Below are 20,337 nucleotides of genomic sequence, written 5' to 3'. Positions count from 1 at the left end.
TTAGGGTTATAGACAGCATTATGGTTAGGGTTATAGACAGCATTATGGTTAGGGTTATAGACAGCATCATGGTTAGGGTTATAGACAGCATTATGGTTAGGGTTATAGACAGCTTAAGGGATAAGGTTATAGACAGCATCATGGTTAGGGTTATAGACAGCGTAAGGGGTAGGGTTATAGACAGCATTATGGTTAGGGTTATAGACAGCATTATGATTAGGGTTATAGACAGCGTAAGGGGTAGGGTTATAGACAGCATCATGGTTAGGGTTATAGACAGCATCATGGTTAGGGTTATAGACAGCGTAAGGGGTAGGGTTATAGACAGCATCATGGTTAGGGTTATAGACAGCATTATGGTTAGGGTTATAGACAGCGTAAGGGGTAGGGTTATAGACAGCGTAAGGGGTAGGGTTATAGACAGCATCATGGTTAGGGTTATAGACAACGTACGGGGTAGAGTTATAGACAGCATCATGGTTAGGGTTATAGACAGCATTATGTTTAGGGTTATAGACAGCATTATGGTTAGGGTTATAGACAGCATTATGGTTAGGGTTATAGACAGCATTATGTTCAGGGTTATAGACAGCATTATGTTCAGGGTTATAGACAGCATTATGTTTAGGGTTATAGACAGCATTATGGTTAGGGTTATAGACAGCATTATGGTTAGGGTTATAGACAGCATCATGGTTAGGGTTATAGACAGCATTATGGTTAGGGTTAAACACAGCGTAAGGGGTAGGGTTATAGACAGCATCATGGTTAGGGTTATAGACAGCATTATGGTTAGGGTTATAGACAGCATTATGGTTAGGGTTATAGACAGCATTATGTTCAGGGTTATAGACAGCATTATGTTTAGGGTTATAGACAGCATTATGGTTAGGGTTATAGACAGCATTATGGTTAGGGTTATAGACAGCATCATGGTTAGGGTTATAGACAGCATTATGGTTGGGGTTAAACACAGCGTAAGGGGTAGGGTTATAGACAGCATCATGGTTAGGGTTATAGACAGCATTATGGTTAGGGATATAGACAGCATTATGGTTAGGGTTATAGACAGCATTATGTTTAGGGTTATAGACAGCATTATGGTTAGGGTTATAGACAGCATTATGGTTAGGGATATAGACAGCATTATGGTTAGGGTTATAGACAGCATCATGGTTAGGGTTATAGACAGCATTATGGTTAGGGTTAAACACAGCGTAAGGAGTAGGGTTATAGACAGCATTATGGTTAGAGTTATAGACAGCGTAAGGGGTAGGGTTATAGACAGCATCATGGTTAGGGTTATAGACAGCATTATGGTTAGGGTTATAGACAGCATTATGGTTAGGGTTATAGACAGCATCATGGTTAGGGTTATAGACAGCATTATGGTTAGGGTTATAGACAGCATTATGGTTAGAGTTATAGACAGCATTATGGTTAGGCAGGGGTCGAATTTAAGCTTTTTAGTGCACTGGCCAGCCGGACCAGTGGACTTAAAATTTACTGGTCCGGCTCAAAATTTACTGGTCCTGCAAACATGACATTCATTTGATAACCACTAAAAGATATGACAGATGTTTAGTTTTATTTTCCTAAGCTGCTTTCCTTCCTTTTTATTCCAGTAGATTTTTGTGCTGTTCTGTTTGTTCATGAGCAAATACACAATCTTATTTAAAATTTGAAGATCCCGTTACAAAAATACATTTCTCATCTAGGTCTGTGACTGCAAATTGTTCACATATTTTACAATGCATTACATTACGATCGACTTTACAATTCAACCATTCAAGATCTTTACCCCAGGATATTTTATATTTACGTTTCCTTTTGTCAGTTTGAAAAATCTTCCTTTTGAATGTCGCTTAATTAATTAATTTGTTTTGCCCGGCGTTTTAACTCCATCCAAAAATTTCCACATTGTGTGTTGTTGTGTAGTGCGCTCACCTGAGATATTAATTAAATACTTTTAAGATAGTACCCCCAGTACCCTAAAAATAATTTCTCAGGTTTATTTTTTTGTAAACAAACCGAGATAGAGATGCAATCAGTGATTTAAACGACAAATTTCTACTGGTCCGCCGGACCACCAGCTGACAAAATCTACTGGTCCGACACAAATTCTACTGGTCTCGGACCACCGGACCAGCGCCAATTTCGACCCCTGTGGTTAGGGTTATAGACAGCATTATGGTTAGGGTTATAGACAGCATTATGGTTAGGGTTATAGACAGCGTAAGGGGTAGGGTTATAGACAGCATCATGGTTAGGGTTATAGACAGCGCAAGGGGTAGGGTTATAGACAGCATCATGGTTAGGGTTATAGACAGCATTATGGTTAGGGTTATAGACAACATTATGGTTAGGGTTATAGACAGCGTAAGGGGTAGGGTTATAGACAGCATCATGGTTAGGGTTATAGACAGCATCATGGTTAGGGTTATAGACAGCATTATGGTTAGGGTTATAGACAGCATTATGGTTAGGGTTATAGACAGCGTAAGGGGTAGGGTTATAGACAGCATCATGGTTAGGGTTATAGACAGCATCATGGTTAGGGTTATAGACAGCGTAAGGGGTAGTGTTATAGACAGCATCATGGTTAGGGTTATAGACAGCATTAGGGTTAGGGTTATAGACAGCATTATGGTAAGGGTTATAGACAGCATTATGGTTAGGGTTATAGACAGCGTAAGGGGTAGGGTTATAGACAGCATCATGGTTAGGGTTATAGACAGCGTAAGGGGTAGGGTTATAGACAGCATCATGGTTAGGGTTATAGACAGCATTATGGTTAGGGTTATAGACAACATTATGGTTAGGGTTATAGACAGCGTAAGGGGTAGGGTTATAGACAGCATCATGGTTAGGGTTATAGACAGCATTAGGGTTAGGGTTATAGACAGCATTAGGGTTAGGGTTATAGACAGCATTAGGGTTAGGGTTATAGACAGCATTATGGTTAGGGTTTTAGACAGCATTATGGTAAGGGCTGTAGACATTTTATAATAAATGTTGTAATACGTATTGATTCATTTGGACAATAGATGGTGATTTAAACTGTGTAAGTGACTGGTCCGTATCAAATGAAATTTACGTGTTTGTTTATTTTGCTGTCTACTTCAGACTGGTAAAAAAATGCATATCAAAATCCAGGTAAGTTTTTAATTTTATGAAACATAGACCATATAAATCTTATAAATCTAGGTCCTGTCATGCCTTAAAACTTTCCTAGATGCATCAGTTTGTCTGTACTAAGGGAGCTACCATTTGATTTTTATGGGGGGGGGGGGGGGGGGGGGGGGGGGGGGGCTAAGATGAAATTAGAAAAAAATAGGCAGGACAGGAGTTTTGGGTTAAAAAAAAAAGGCAGGATGAGACACTTGCAAAAAAAAAAAGTCAGGACGACAATTAAGGTAAAAAAAAGTCAGGATAAACTAAAAAAAAAAGGCAGGACCGAACAGAGTGAAAAATAAAAATGCAGGACAGAGATTACAGCTAAAAAAAAATGCAGGACAAAATTTTTCATCCTAGCCCCCCCCCCCCCCCCCCCCCCCCATAAAAATCAAATGGTAGCTCCCTAATAGTCGATTGTGTGATGTAAAAACGGCCATGTGTTTCTATTCCCTTTGATGAACCTTAAAAGCTCTTATGTTATGTCTTTGTGCTGTTAACCATGTCCGACGGCTCTAAATGTATTTAGTATGTATTTACTGTAAATCAGGCAGTTGCTTTTCTAGTTTTAATTATTTTACATTTTGTCATGTAATAGTGTACTATACGCCATTACGATGTGGGGTTTGCTTATATTGAACGCCTTAAGGTGGCATATAGTTATTCATATCTACGTCGTTTTGTATAATATGCTAGATAGTTATGACATTGGCAATAATACACCAAATTTTAAAAATTTAAGAAAAAATATATAGATATTTGCAGTAGCTAGAATAATTAACCTACAACAAGTTAACTCTATGTTAATGAGTCACACTACTTTTCAACAGAAGGTTCTTTAATACTTGTAAATCTTCAACGGGATGATCTTCGTTAATAAATCTGGAAGCTATATATCAGTCTTCGGAATGCTGCGTAACACTCTCAATCAATAGAAGTCTTAGTTGATCAAATAACTAGTAACTTTGAATAAGTCACGACGTATATGTCAACAGATGAAGTGGTGTGGAATATCAACTTTGAACGAGTCACCAACTGTATATGTCAACAGATGAAGTGGTGTGGAATATCAACTTTGAACGAGTCACCAACTGTATATGTCAACAGATGAAGTGGTGTGGAATATCAACTTTGAATGAGTCACCAACTGTATAAAATCAACTAAAGTGGCAATGTTTAAACCATCAACGAGTGACAAATAAACTCATCATAGATACCAGGATTGAAATTTTATAAATACGCCAGACACGCGTTTCGTCTTCAAAACACTCATCAGTGACGCTCGAATCCAAAAAAGTTTAAAAAGCCATTTTTGAAAAAAATATATCAACAGATGGATTATCCTGGAAATTCAACTTTCAACAGATGTGTTATGGCAAATCGACTGCTGTTTGATTGGTTTGTGTTTTAAGGCAACTGTCAACACTATTGTTCTATTTTGTGGCGGTCAGTTTATATTTAGAGAGGAAGTCGAAGCGACAGGAGAGAACCACCGACCTTCGGTCAGACAACTTACAATCCTAGACAATTAAGATTGGAGTTGAGTGCGTGTGCCAAGTGCAAAATTCGAACTCGCAACCCAGTGTTGACTTTCTAGTGATACAGAAGTTAGGCTACTTAGACCACTCAACCATCAAAGAGCCCCATCTCCCAAATTCAACGGTCAACGAGTCACAAATTCTATAACATCAGCTTGAGTAGCACAGAAAACATATATTAAGGGAGTCCCAAACTCCATACATTTATCAACATGTCACAAAACTTTTGTCAACAGATGGAGTAACCAACTCTAATCAACAAGAGCACCCTGGCAAATCAACATTCAACGAGTCTTTATCAACAATTGGAGTATTTTCTCCCAGTTTTTGGTGGGGTATGTGTTGGTTAGTCTTTAGTTTTCTTTGTTGCCTTGTGTACTATTATTTGTCTGTTTGTCTTTTTCTTTTTAAACCATGGCGTTGTCAGTTTATTTTCGATCTATGAGTTTGAATGTCACAACCTCCATATCAATAGTTAGAGTAGCGTGGGAAATCATAATCTGATATAAAACATCCAAGATGTTGATTGATAGATACTTTTATCTTATTTTGAAGATGACAATACAAATGAGAGGTCTATTGTGGCAACAAGAACTAATTTGAATATCTTTTGAAGTACATGTCCTCTGGAAATTATTATTTTGGTCTCTTACTGAGATTTTAGAAAGAGTAAACATTCATATACAAAATTTCAAGAGGATTACATTTAAAATGAAAGCGATTTGAACGACAACAATGTGATAGCAGACGTACAGGCGAACTGTCAAAACTAATGAAAAGTATCATGTCCTCTATAACTGCATTGCTTGAGGTTAAATAAGAACAAAATTAAAGGATACACTGCATCCTCATTAATATTGTTAAGGATGACATTCCGATCAACAAAAGCATATTTAAAGTTACATTAATATCATACAAAAACTAAAAGACAAATAGCAATTTAATATTTTTATTCTTAATTGTCAGAAGCTCTTAAATGACAAATACAACTTCTGTTTTGTCAAGTACAATATTACAATTCAAAAAAATGTAAACAAAAATATACACCAAAAAAATTTGACCATTCAACGAGCTTCAAGTTAATCACCACAGTGTATAGAGCTGTCTACCATAGACACAACAGCTAAAGATTGAAATGTTCTAACACAATATAATTACATAATCAATAGTAGATACTGTGAATTAATTAGTATTGGTTGGATACCAATTTTCGTAGATTTCGTAAGTACAGGGGAACCACAAATTCAAATGATCAGAAAATTACAAATGTTCTAAAGGAAAATATGCAGACTTTGTCAAAACCACAAAATTAAATATCCATGAATATGCAAGTGTTCTTTAAACCACGAAAATTGGTACCCATGAAAATATATGAATCCACAGTAGTGCACCCTTGGTAAAGTGCCCCCTTTCTAAACCTCAAAGCTATTCATCTGGTATTGGAAAGGGATAAAAACTCAAATGATAGAAAATAACTGGACAAATATCTATTGATATATATCAAGATGCTGCTTGAATAGGAGATGGTTTTAATAATTTGTTGTAACAGGAATTCTTGTAATCTTCTACTAACAGTAAACAATGGTAGAAATTTAAGTAAAAATTAAATTAAGCACACTGATACGAGGGAGCAGTGATTTATAAACATGACCTTTCATTTCATTTCTACTCTCCAGTACCATAAAAATTAAACTGTTGATTTGTCAAGCCTGTGTGTAGTTTTGATAGAATACTGTAAATATTGAAATTAAAATGGTGTATAAACTATGAAAATATTTAAAGTAAAAATTTGAACTACACTAATGGTTCCCCTTAATCTGAACTCATCACTAACTAATACATGTCTGATGCCACTGCCAAATCCACTATGAAATGTGGAGGCATGACCAAAACCGGGTTTTAGTACTTTACTTCAATTCAACTCAACCTAATTTTGATTCTAATCTGAACTAATAACTTTGTACAACACACTTTAGTCTGTTAATGTAATCTTTTTATGATGTGAAGGAAATAAATTAAAAAACCAACTTAAAAATCAAATATTGACCATATACAAGAAGTTTCCAACATGAAATTTTTCTTCCATCTCACTGTTTTTACTGAAGTAAACAAAAAGATATCCATTATACAATTACTATGTTTACAAAAATAACAAAAAATCTTACTCCCCAAAAAATGTTTATCAACTTTCCTAATCATTAATACCATGTATACAATGATATAAAAAAATATTACACAAACATAGAATATACAGTATAAATAAGATACAAGTATTGGTGCCTACAACAGGAATGTTCACAAATGAACTGAACTGGGATGAAATATTTCTTACAGCTAATTTCCTAATGCTTGTAGAGCAAGACTTTGGTTAGCTTGATTGCTTAGTTTGTAATTTGTACAATTAAATTTGAATATAATATATACAGGTTTAACTATGCCTATATATACTGTTTGAAGATGTCAATCTTAATTATAAAGCTTGAATAAACATTTATACAACAAAGCAAGCAAGCTTACCAAAGTTTTTCTCTACAAGCATTAGGAAATTAGATGTAAAAGAAGTGATAAATAAGATGGTTCCATTGGCCAATATAAATTAACCTCACACTTTATACTGATTTATCTCCCTTTCTTTCAGCCTGATTTATCTCCCTTTTTTTCAATAACTTTTTATAATATTTATAATTTCCTAGGTGGAACTAGCGTTTGTGGTATTTGCATACAACAAACAACATGGCAATTTAAAATGTCAGTATCCATGAAAATTCAAGATGAAATTAGTCAGGCGCTAATTTATTCTGGATGAAAAATAAAATCAACTCTATTTCTTATTTAACAAATAAATATACAAATAGTGACATAATATCCAGAACCTTTTCCACACAATTCACTTAAAATATGTTCATTGCAAGAAAAGGAGAATTCTAAAAACTGGTAAAATTGTTACTGGTGCCTAAATTTACAACAGGGAACAGGAAATGTTACAGGATGTCTTTACATCTCATCATTACTACTCTAAAACTTCAGCAGCTTAATATTCCTATATTAAGGCATCAATACATCTAATTTTAACAAGATTCTTCTATGGTGTTAATCTAGAGTAAGGGCTGTTCCTTTGAATATTAATAATACCAATGGTAGGTATTTAGAAAATTTGATAACCATCTATATCGGTAAATGTATACACTTTTACTGTACAGACACCTACATGTTGGTGAAAGTTGGACGAGTTTTCTTCATGAATGTTTTTATGAAACAGACTTGTATTTTCTGTGTCAAGATCATTTATTCTTTTATTCTGGTCCCTTTTTATTTTCCAACACGGGATGCAGTAGTTGTTTGTGCGAATAACATAAAAATAAGCCTATATCTGTAGATGGAAGTGAATTTGCAGTATTTTAACAGTTTAGGCAAACTGGAAGGCTAAATATCAATGACACATTTTAAAACTTCATTTTTGCATTGGGTATAAGTTCTAAATTAATCTGCTCACATTCTAATGTAATATAAACACAATAAACAGAGATTGAAAGTTTCTTAAGTAACTCCTCATAGACCAGAAATAAAATTTAGAACGGAAATGGGAAATGTGTCAAAAAGACAACAACCCGACCAAAGAGAAGATCGAAAACTATATTTAAGTGAAAATTTATTGAATATAATATAATATATACTTCACAAGAGAACTGAACCAGGTAGACCAATCATTCGTCCATATTTACACAATCCAAGCATACAAATGACAATGTCATGAACCTGAGACAAATATCACAACTAAGAGCTTCTTTCTTAGTCCAACTTCTTGTAAGAAAGTGTTGTTCCTTTCAAAACAAAATACTAAGCCTCAGAAGACTAATGAAGGAACTGTATGTCCAAAGACGCTATCAAGGCTATTTTTTCATGAAGTTTTTCTAAATGACACCCCCAAATTGTAGTTAAAAGATGCAATAGCTGTTTCCTTAAATTTCCCACAAATTATCTTCAATGCTGTTATACTGTAGGCAATCAATTTTCTTCTAGAAGTTTTAATTTTGTTTGTTTCCATGGATAGAAATTGTTCTAGAAATTTAAATTTTGTTGTTTTTGTGGAGAGAAATGTCAATACAAAATAGTAATATAACGGCCTATAAATCTAAGCCAGTAAAAACAGTCCTTTCGAAAAATTAAAGGTTTATCAATTTTGTTTCACTTCTATTTATAGCATATGAGAGCTTATAAACTTAGCAGCAGTGGTTTTATTTTTTTTCTTCAAAAATTATCTCTTAATGACACACAGTATCAAAAAATATCCACAAACAGATTTACCATAAAAACATTTATTGGTTAGGAAATGTATATAGAACTTTGGAGGAAAGAAATTTAGGATACACAACCTTTCTTTAATCAATTAAACTATGTATAATACATTCCCTTGTTTCAGAAAAACTTTAAATCGATAAAAAAAAAAAAAAAAAGTACCCATTCATGAAATAATACTGTAATTCACTACTTGCATAAAACATACAGAATAGGTATTTTTCTCTTGTCACCATTTAACACAAATATTTTTACATTAAATATTTAAAATCACATCAATTAAGGAATGACTAATATTTTTTCTGTCTATGAAGAAATAACATTAAAAATTTGGTGCACACTGAATAACATGCGTAGCGGGTTATTTAACAGTGTGCAACCACATTTTTTATGTTATTTCCAATAGACAGAAAAATATAACAGTCATTTTTTATAATTTAATTCTAAATTCCATTTTAAACCGTAACCATAAAAAAAACGTTGATGACGTCACGGTCACATGACTAAATTATGTCTATGGGCTGATAACAAAATAACGTCAGCTAATCAGAAGACGTGTTACATCCAGAATTAAATCATTCAGTAATAGAAATGTATCCTTGGATTATTAGAATTCTTTTACCAGAACAATAAACAAAATGTGCAAACAACTTCCTTGCAGTATTTAGTTTTAAGGATTTTAATGTCTCTATCTTTATTGGCAGGGAAGTTAAATAAAACTTTCCATTGCAGCTGAAATATATCTGATGTCATGGAGTACTCTTCATCATTGAAATATTTACAAGTAACACCAGCCTTCAGTTTTATGGTGTGCATTTCAGGGCATAAAGTTACAGAACGAAATTACCACTTTTCCCCCCAGTAAGTGGCAAGGTATTGCCCTAATACAAAAAGAATTTTTTGTGTCGCCCTCAATCTATTTCCCGAGAAAACTTTATTTTCTAACACTCGCCAGTCAACCTTAACCTCTACTAGACAATAACAATCAAAACCAAGGAGTAAACTAGAAGTGAAAGATCTTTTTGGTCTTAAATTGGAAAACAGTTATGATTTTCAGAATAACATCATTGAGTGATTGTTGATTGCTTAATGTCCAGTGGCTAATACATTATTAAATACCATAGCGAATTTTTAGCACACTCTATTTATAGCATTGTGACCATCGTTCTTTAACAGTGGATTTAAGAACAACAAATTTACTCAAAATCATAAAATACTGCAAACACAGTTACCCTAATTGAACATTTTATTGATTTTCCTTTTTTTTTATACATTTTAAACTTTAATAAAAGATAAAAGACAAAATTACATTTGCAAGCACTTTTTATCATAAATACACAAATTTACTTTGAATATAACATGTAATACTAGATATGTCAACATTATCTGATAAAAACAGGGAAAAAAAACACCATACACACATACATGGACGCATTCATCTGCAACTTCCTTCCAAAATCTCACAATCGTGTACCCTTTCCTACCAAAATAAACAACACGCAATAGTTCACAAAAAATGAGTAAAGGGGTGTCTCAAAGTGTCCTGTGTTTACTTCTAAACTTGTTTTAACCAATTCTTGCTAGTGTTCCATTCTATTTAACTTTGAAGAAGAATTTAACAAAAGAAATCATATGTTAAAATCAGAGTCTCTCCACAGAACTCGGCTATATCTAAGGTTTAGACAATATGTTCTAATTAAGCAATACCAGGCTTGGTTTTTATAGTCCCACAATTTGTAAGAATTGAACACAAAAAAAAAACAATCTTATTTTGTTTAAAGTTAGCCATTACATTCCATTAAAATATGCCCAGTCAAAACAACAGATTTTGTCTTCTGTAAAACTTTCAATCCATGTTAATGAGACAGCTATTGCAATAATAAAAGTTGTTTAAATGTTTTGATTGACTAATGGCGTAATCTCCCTTTGAACGTTCAGTACTCCCCTTTAATCTGAAAGGTAAATACTTAGAGAGAAAAAATATCTTATAAAATACAGATGTTTCAAAATAGTCTGAGAAAATCACAGCAAAACATTAATAGGTTTGTCCACTAAGAAAAAAAATCTACATGACATTTTGAGACACTCAGTAAATATTGAAAATGAAAATAAATTCTTACATCATCAAGTTTATAACATTTTTTTTTTACTATTTACACACTATTTACAGGAATTTACTATACCATTACAAAAGAAATATGTGCAAAACTGAAAATGACAATAATGTTAGCATGTGATACGGAACTGTTATAATATGAAGGTATATCAATTGCACAAAACGACCACCGATATAATATGCCATTTATTTTTTAGTATTTATTTATGGGCAGTTGACGTTGATTTGAAAGGGGAAGACAAAATATTTAACAATTTGAATAACAGTAAGGTATGACATTTCTATTTATAAACATCCATTTCTATTTATAAACATCCACTTCTATTTATAAACATTCATTTCTAATTATAACACAATCATTTTTATTTACACAAAACAGAGCAATATATTGACAACACATACATGTACAAAATAAACAAATAACAATTAATGACTATTAATATGAAAACCCAAAAAATAATTTACTTATCTCACGGAATTGTAAACGGTATTTAACTTCTTTAAAGTATGTTTGAAAAAAATGATCCAAGTAAAAACTTTTTTAAATTAAAAAAAAAAAACATTTCCAGTGAAATCAGGGAAACATCTTTACTGAGAGTTTAGAACCAAGAATTAATTGTAAAATTAAGACATTGTTCTTAATTTCACAGAATTCTACTAGTCTATGTTACTCTCATTCCAGAAGAAAAATGCATCCAGCAATAATTAACTCAAATCAGTTAATACAGAAAATGCCCCTAGTGTATGGTTACATACATTGTACATATCTTAGTGTAATTCCTATGTAAACAAAGTAATCATACAATGATCAATGTACGTATTGGAAAATAATATTTACAACATTATATAAAGTATAAATATTCTATAAAATCTCAATTCTGTTAGAAGTCATAACTGTTGTTGTTTGTCTTTTAGCATCTCTTGCTTCTGAGGCAAATTTTTTCAAAACGTCAATTTTATAACTTTTTAATAAAATTGAGATTTTATAGAAAAAGCAATGTTTTGTAAAACTGAGATCATAAGAATAATTCAAACAATTTTCATCAATTTTCTCTCAGATTTCTGACATTCACAAAAATAAGTTATCAGAGGCCAAGCAAATTTATAAAAATCAAGTTTTCTCATTTAATCCTTTTTTCTTATCAAAAAAACTGTCATTCATTTTGAATTACTCATGAAAGTCATTGTCCACAGAAATTAGAAGTGGCACTATAAGAAGCCAATCTTTGAGTTGCATAAATTATGTTTCAAATAGATAATAAATGATAATAGCAACAAACTGCTTAAAAGTTATAAAGAAACCTTCTGATTTGCTTGGCCTTTGACAGAATTAAAATATACATCAGCACAAGAAAAAGATAAAAAATAAAACAACTGTTAAAACACAGCACTAAAATATTTAGAAAACCTTATTCACAAAGAATTGACCAGACCACAATAAGAGAATGTTCTTAAATCTTAAGCACTGTAAAACAATAACATATAGAGTTCACTTATTCTCATCATATGAACACAAACTTATACATGTAAATAACATATTCTAATGATAATATAATTGTGATGTACTATCATGAAGAAATTTTTGAATCATTTCACATTTTCACGGTTTTGTTTACTAGTCTTAATCTAAATTCCAAACCAATGGCTTTCTATTGTGTAATTCCATTTAAAACTTTTTTTTTTACCTCCCTATGCAATACTAGACTATTTTCTATTGAATGTCCTAAAATAACTTAAGACAATAAAAAAAAAATTATAAGATGAACTAATCTTGAGGATGAATGTTACCAAATTTACACATATTTACTGAAACATTACCTCTCATTTTCATAAAAACAAACCCTAGTATAATAATTTAAAAACATTGGCTTTTATATTTATATAAAGCACTTAAACCAAAAGCAGAGTATCCTAAGGGTCTGAATGAAGTCACTGATTCAAGGATCATATATCTATTTCTGTAAGCATGCTTGGGGCAAACCACATATCAATTAAAGATGGCTTTTTAATGTATACATCATGTATGCTTAAAGCTTGAATAAGTTAAATATATGCTCCCTAATGCAGATTGGTCAAAATTTGTATTACTAATAGTACATCTTAATACATAAAACACTAAAAACTTTATATGCATGAAAAATGACCTTTTGTTTTCAGAGAAGTTATAAGTAATGCATGTATTTATTTTTCTAACATACAAAAGTAAATTCTTTACAGCTATGTACATACAACAATGATTTTGTTTGCAAAATCTAAACTGGAATTTGATTTGTAAGATAAATCTAAATATCCATGTTTCTTTGTTTTAATTAAAACCCCCAACTTTGTTCACCTCTTTTAATATAACAAATTTAAAGCTTGAAAATTTACCAAACCTACTGCACATCTATCAGCCCCATCATATTCAAACTGAACAGGATTATGCTTTGGATACCATCAACTGGAAAACTACAGTATCCTATTAACATAGTAAGCTTATACTTGGCAGTGATATCCAAACTCCAAAGTGAGGCTCAGACCATTGATAAGACCTCTGACTTGCTTTAACATTTGCCATGTTTGTTGAAAACCAGAGTACAGAGTAGATATATGTTTAATTCTTTTACAAACAAAATCAAAACAATAAATAACACCACAGACTATTTACAAATGTACAGAAAGATGACTTTGTCAGAAAAAAATATTAATAAAACAAAAAATATATATATAAACATCTGTTACGAAATGCCAAGCACTTTTCTTGTGTTCAAAAATAATGAAATGACTAGTACAGACACAACTGGTCTGTCTTACAATACAGAAACAACTCTCTAGCACACAAATAACAGTTTCTAAATAACATTTGAAATATTCATGGAGGTTTTAACTGAGAGATGATATACTGTTTATTTACAGTGAAACTGACGAGTTGATTGTGTGATATGTTACATCTGCCAAGTAAACAACACAAAAAAAAAAGACATTCTATTTACAAAATCAACCAATCGAAAAAGAAATTAACACATATATACATACATTTTCATTTCAAGGATATACAATCAATATTACATATTCATGGGAAAAAAAATATACACTCACAAAATAAATCTGAGCGAAAACAACATTTCTGTACACAAAATTAATATTTACAGAGACAAAAGAAAGTTTCCGAGTTGTAACAAAGCAATCGAGCAAAAAGTATGTATCACTGTTTCATGTATTAGGTACCACACTAATGAAAACCTGTAATTTATAAATTGACAAAAAAGCTTATTAAAGACCTTGTGCCAAGCTTACAAAATCGTTGGATTAGATAACAAAGTTGATGTCATTATACATAAATTTATAACTTGTTCATGAGTCTGTCTGAACACCACATGAATCTATCACCACTATGCCATTGTTCTCTCCCCTCTTCCAATGACAACTATGTTGTAAGTAATGAGAAGTCTATTATAAAATGATGCCACCATATTTCCTGTTAAGGACCTCACAGATCGTTAAGAAATAGTGCATCATTCCACCACTGAATTTAACACCGTTCAATTTCGTCAACTGTCATGACTCTGGTTCCCTGTTGAGGAAGCGGTGGCATGTTTGGAATTTGTCCTTTCAACACATCATTACCAAACCACTTGAACAGATTGGGTTCTCCTGGTTTTGTTAGGTTGTTGTTCCCGTTATATAATCCTGGAGAAACAGGTCCACCCATTGCTGAAATGTTAACATATATATATGAAATTACTGATACAAAAAAGACAATTGCTATCTTAATGAATTTTTGGTAAAAGAATTTGTTTTCTAGAACAAAACTTTACCCAAAATTATTCTTTTTCAAAGAAAATCACTACACTAACTTTCTTGATGATTAGATGCATGGTAAAAACAAAAACAAGTTTCCTAAAGCAACAAACATGGAGTTCTGCAAATTTCAGTTTATTGCTGCTGTCACATTAGATCTTTGATATAGTGACGGTGTCACTGACCTGAAAATATTCATCCCACCCCATGGCAAAAATTGTCGCTAAAGTAAGTTTAAATTGCTATATCAAGGCTGACCTTAGACCCATTGAACTAAAAATCACCAGGGGTTTTCTTCAACTCAAGACACAATATCCAATAAAGATATTGTCGTCCCCCTTCTCATAAATGTGGTATCTTTAAACCCATCGTAAATATACCATTGAAATGCCCCTCTTAAGCAGAAAGTATCACTAACATTGTTTCTGAGATAGTGCATGTGGTGACAAAGCACGGCTCATGGCAACGTTGACTCCCATTGAGTTGGGTATATTAAGTCCCGCCGACTGCAAAGAGGTCCGTGGACTCATTGTAGAAGGTGGATAGATTCCACGAATACCTTGAAGTCTAGGGTCCATCATCCTTTGCTGCTGTTGCTGGGCCTGTAGAGCCATCTGATTCAGGTGGTTTATTTGGTTAATCTGATTCAGTGCATTCACTACAATGTTACCATAATCAATTAGTTATATTAAGAGTATTTTCTAAAATATAAAGAATAAACCCTTATCATGCTTATGTTCAGTGGTCATGGTGGTTGTCATTTGTTAACGTGGTTCATAAGTGTATGTTTTTTATATATCGATTAGACTTTTGGTTTTCCTGTTTGAATTGTTTTAAACTAATTATTTTGGGGGTCATTTAGAGCTTGCTGTTCAGTGTTAGCCAAGGCTCCGTGTTGAAGAGCATACTTTGACCTATAAAGGTTTACTTTTTTTACTAAATGTGACTTGGAAGAAGAGTTGTCTCATTGGCACGCAATCAGCTGAAGTTACAAATACCATTAAACTATTGCATCAAAATCTCCCATTTAGGCAGAAAAATACATGTCTTATCCATTAAAACTGTCTTAAGGGCATACGATACAGTTACAGGGGAGGTAATGACGTTGCTAACGTAAAATGTTATTTTCGCGACGTCAAACTATGACATATCGGGAAAAGATGCATTTTTCCACTGATTTTTATCATTCAAACTGATTTAATTTGAAAACGAGTACATGGACCCCTATTTTTTAAAACGACATTTTTTTTTCATTTTGCAGGGAGATTATGTGGACCAAATTTTATAAAACTGTAAATAGTGCAATTTTTTTAATTTTGATAAATATACAGCAAAAAAGTACGCTTTTTTCTCAATTCATGACCATTTGATAAATATGAGTTACTTCTGAATAAAAAATGCATAATTTTTTAGGATACTTATAAAATACAGATATTACAAATTATTTAACAAAAAACAATTTGTGTTTATCTTTTAAAACAAAAAAGTTGTGCCTTTCTTTCGAAAGGAAAAATACGGCCACAATTCCGAATTTTGAGCAAATATACAAAATTTCGACCTCATTTAACTCAAAAAGTTGCACATGAACGTATATTTTTCATTACAAATTTGATTTAATCAGGCAAAAATAGCCTACATGGAAATTTTCATCAAACTGTTAATATGGGATCAGAACTGTATCGTATGCCCTTAACTTGTATGTAATGCTCAGAAACACTAGAATAAAATGTCTTAAATTTATGGTAAGTGCTAATTAGGTTTTCATTAAAAGATTAAACAAAAATCAGACAAATGGACAATAAACACTTTTCTGAAATTTCCAACAATCAAAATTAAAAATTCTCAAATGGTTCACTTCTAAAACACTCATCAAATAACTCCCCTATCATACCTTAGGACAATCAATACTCATTCGAATCCCTAAACTAACAACATTCATCTGTATAAATTACCTCTAGCTGTAGCTGGTGATATACCTCCCTGCATCATCTGTTGTAGAACAAGAGGACTTGGGCTCATATTAACACCTCCTTGTGGGATAGGCATCCGGCCAGTTATGGGAATACCCATTGAAAAGTTCTGAGACACCGGAGTCCCAACGATCGGTCTTGTCAGTGGATTGGGAGAAATGTTCATTGGTCTGGGTGGCATGTTGGGTGATGCCGTCTGTAACGTGTTCTGTCCCATTATAGCCCTCTGTTGTATACTGGCAGAGGACAGAGGAGTATTTAGTTGCTGTGACACAGAGAACTGTCGCATAGGTACCTGGTTTGGTGTCATAACACCTGTTACACTACTGGTACTAACATTCACTGCTGCAAAGATATGACAGAAAGGAAATTTAATAATTTTATATTTATCCCATTCTTCCAAAAGACTACAGGTGATCAAAATCTTAAAAATATTTAACATGCTAGATCAGTTTGAAATATTTGTGATACTACTCGAAGATTAACTGGATGAAAACATGCCCTATTAAACAGAGAACTTGCCGGATTAAACAGAGAACTTGAATGAAAGACTTAGCAGTAATGTAATTTTTGATAGACAACAAATCTGAAATTCAAATTATACCTTTATATTTCACACTACACAGTCTTTTAAAAACATACTCTTGACCTATCATTAATGCAACACCATTTCTCAATTGGTCCCCAAAACAATAAGTCAAACTGTTCATTCTTAATTAAGTATTTAATGTAGCACACAACATTGCCGCCATTTATAGTAAGTTATTCTGTAAAAACATGTAAAAACGCACCTTTGACAATTGGTCTACCAGGAGTGGATAATTGTGTTGACAAAAGTGGTGGAGGCCCACTCATCTGTGGAAGTGGTCCATTGGCTTGCATCATGTTAGACATCATATTTGGTCCAGGACGAGAATTTTTATTTGCACCTGTTCCCTGTAAGTAACATAAAGAAGCCTGTAGATTTTTCTTCAAATTTATTGTAAAGATATGAAGCAGCACAAAAATCAAATCATGGAAGTCCTTCTTTGTGCACAAAATAATAAAGTAGATTGGTATACTGTAAATTCAGAAATTATTGCGAGTTTTTAATTACTGCTAAAAATGAGACAGAGTTATAATCGTTATAAATTAAAGTCGCGTTTTAAGATTTTTTTTATATGAATTTCAATAGGACTTTTCTCAATATCGCAAAAAATTAAAACACATAGTAGTCTAAACCGACAAAATCGCAATAATAAGTGCACATAATAATTTTCGAACTTTCAGTAATATATATAGAAGAAAGCAGGCAGAGCTTTTGTTTGATTTATATGGGAATTATCAAAATAATGATTTTAGAGTCAAATACAAACAATTACTTTGTAAAGTTGCTTATTTTGAGTATTAACAAGGCAAGCTTCTTTGAAATGGTTTTTATTATGGGTTTTTGCTTACTCCAATCCTGCTACTCCTTGATGAACAAATGAACATGAGGGTACATTTTTGTGATTTTATCTTAATCAAAAATACTAGCGAAAAATATATTCCTCATGAAATATACATAGAAATAAGAAGATTTAGTATAAGTTTTAATGAGACAACTCTCCATCCTAGTCACAATTTGAAAAAAAGTAAACATTTATAGGTCAAAGTACGGCCTTTAAACATATTTTTTGTCTTTGTTACCATAATGCACACAAATATGGGTGTTTTATTTACCTGTTCAGTGTTCCCTGTACTGGACCCCATAGAATATCCAGGAGGAGGCACATGAGTGTTGAACTGTTGATCTGACTGAGGACCATTCCTCGACTCTTGGTACTTGTTGTTCAGGTGTCTATCAATTTCATTATTAGGACTATTGTGGTCTTCGTCATTTAACGATCCATCAGGTCGTATTAATTGTCTGATTGGTGGAGGAGGTGCTGGTGTTCCTAATAAAAGGAGTGAGATCTTATTATCATTTTAGAAAAGATCACAATAAATAGTTAAGGATCACTGTATTGTTTTGCTGAACACCTATTTTTGACGAGGATAATTCTATACCAAAATTTCATACTTGACTGTAGAACAATGTTGGAGAAAATTTCACATTAGGACAAAGCTCTTATCTGTTGATATTTTTTGTCATACTGTATTCTCTTACAGATCTCTTGAAAGTATAATTGCAGAAGACTAAAAAATCATTATCACTAAGAGATAACATATTTAATGGGAAAAATAGTCATGAAAATATAAAAACAGAAAGAATGAAAATATAAAAACAGAAAGAAAACTTAATAATAACTTGGATAATTTATGTATACATGGTATTCAGTAACAATACCATCATCTATTTAAAGGTCGAACTATAGTTTGAATGCCGATTGGATACCAATGGTTTCAGGGTTCTTAAGATTTAATAGTTAAGGCAGACCAAAATGCTTCTATCGATGTAAAACATTAAACTATTCATTAGAACCATTTATTCAAATATCAAAATTTATCATCTTAGATATAGCAATTTTTGAAACTATATAAGTTGGTATATGGATTCCATCATCTTTCAGTTTTCTTACCTTCTCCCATCTCTGGTTTCTGTTTGTCCTTTTCACTGGCTTTGTCTGAATGCATCTTTCTCATCACTGAAGTTGGAGTAAAAGCTACTGACACTGCAGGCTGAAACAAAAAAGGCCAGTTCTTTACTTATCATGTACCAGTCTCTGCTCCTACATTTGGTTATAGCTGGACAGGTTATGTAGTAAATACATCTTTAAAAATTTCATGTAAGATGTGTTCTTTTGCAAGTTTAAACATTTGCTGAATGTACTAGTATGTCGGTTATTTTTTAAGAATGACAAGTTTTTAATTGAAAAAAAGTTTCAGAGTTGATTCCTAGATCATGTCTGAGTTGTGTAAGACCTACCTTTGGTTGATTATTAACAATGACTGGATTGTTAGACATGGGCATCGGCATCATACTTGGTGACTTTGATGGAATAGGTGTTCCTGTAGGGTTAGGTGACTTGGCCCTACAAATGTTAAAATTACATATTATTAAAAATTCTTCTTTTTAAAATCAATTATTATTTTTATTTTTTTCATTACAAAGGAGTAGGGAGGGGCATTAAGGCCTGGTTTTGGCCCAAGAAAATTAAAATGTTTGATAACTTTTTCAAATTGGCACATAATCTTTAGAATTGCATAGGGTCAAGAAATATAAATGAAAAACATTAAGATTCTTATGTGATGACGTCACAATTACGTCATAATATGTACTGTTTTCACAAAAACGATGAAAATTCATAATTTATGCAGTTTTCCATCTTTATTTCTGTTGTGGAAACATCGTGCGCAGCCAAGAAACAACAAAATAATTAAACTGAAGCTTTATTATTACTATTGACATAATCTCACCAAATATAAAGTTGTTTCTTGGGTGCGCACATACTTTTCCAATGGAAAATATACTTTAAATTTGATGAAAAACAAGGAAAATCAC

General features: G+C 32.5%; 1 protein-coding gene across 4 annotated transcripts in view; it reads right to left on the bottom strand.

Annotated features, from left to right (window-relative positions):
* Positions 1-10,236: 10,236 nt before the first annotated feature.
* Positions 10,237-20,337, bottom strand: part of LOC139527133 (eukaryotic translation initiation factor 4E transporter-like) — a 32,092-nt gene continuing 21,991 nt past the window's right edge. For 2 of the 4 annotated variants that reach the window (XM_071322406.1, XM_071322407.1), the window contains exons 18-24: positions 19,762-19,867; positions 19,415-19,514; positions 18,576-18,790; positions 17,666-17,810; positions 16,857-17,219; positions 15,323-15,562; positions 10,237-14,817 (exon numbers count right to left, since the gene is read on the bottom strand). In XM_071322406.1, the coding sequence (XP_071178507.1) occupies positions 14,636-14,817; positions 15,323-15,562; positions 16,857-17,219; positions 17,666-17,810; positions 18,576-18,790; positions 19,415-19,514; positions 19,762-19,867 (1,351 nt within the window). In that variant the 3' untranslated portion in view covers positions 10,237-14,635. The remainder of the gene's footprint in view (positions 14,818-15,322; positions 15,563-16,856; positions 17,220-17,665; positions 17,811-18,575; positions 18,791-19,414; positions 19,515-19,761; positions 19,868-20,337) is intronic. The other 2 variants (XM_071322409.1, XM_071322410.1) reach the window with 1 other exon arrangement.

Source organism: Mytilus edulis, chromosome 6 (genome assembly GCF_963676685.1).
Source record: "Mytilus edulis chromosome 6, xbMytEdul2.2, whole genome shotgun sequence".
NCBI lineage: Eukaryota > Metazoa > Mollusca > Bivalvia > Mytilida > Mytilidae > Mytilus > Mytilus edulis.
Note: the sequence above shows the minus strand (reverse complement) of the source record. Positions and strands in the feature narration are given on the sequence as shown.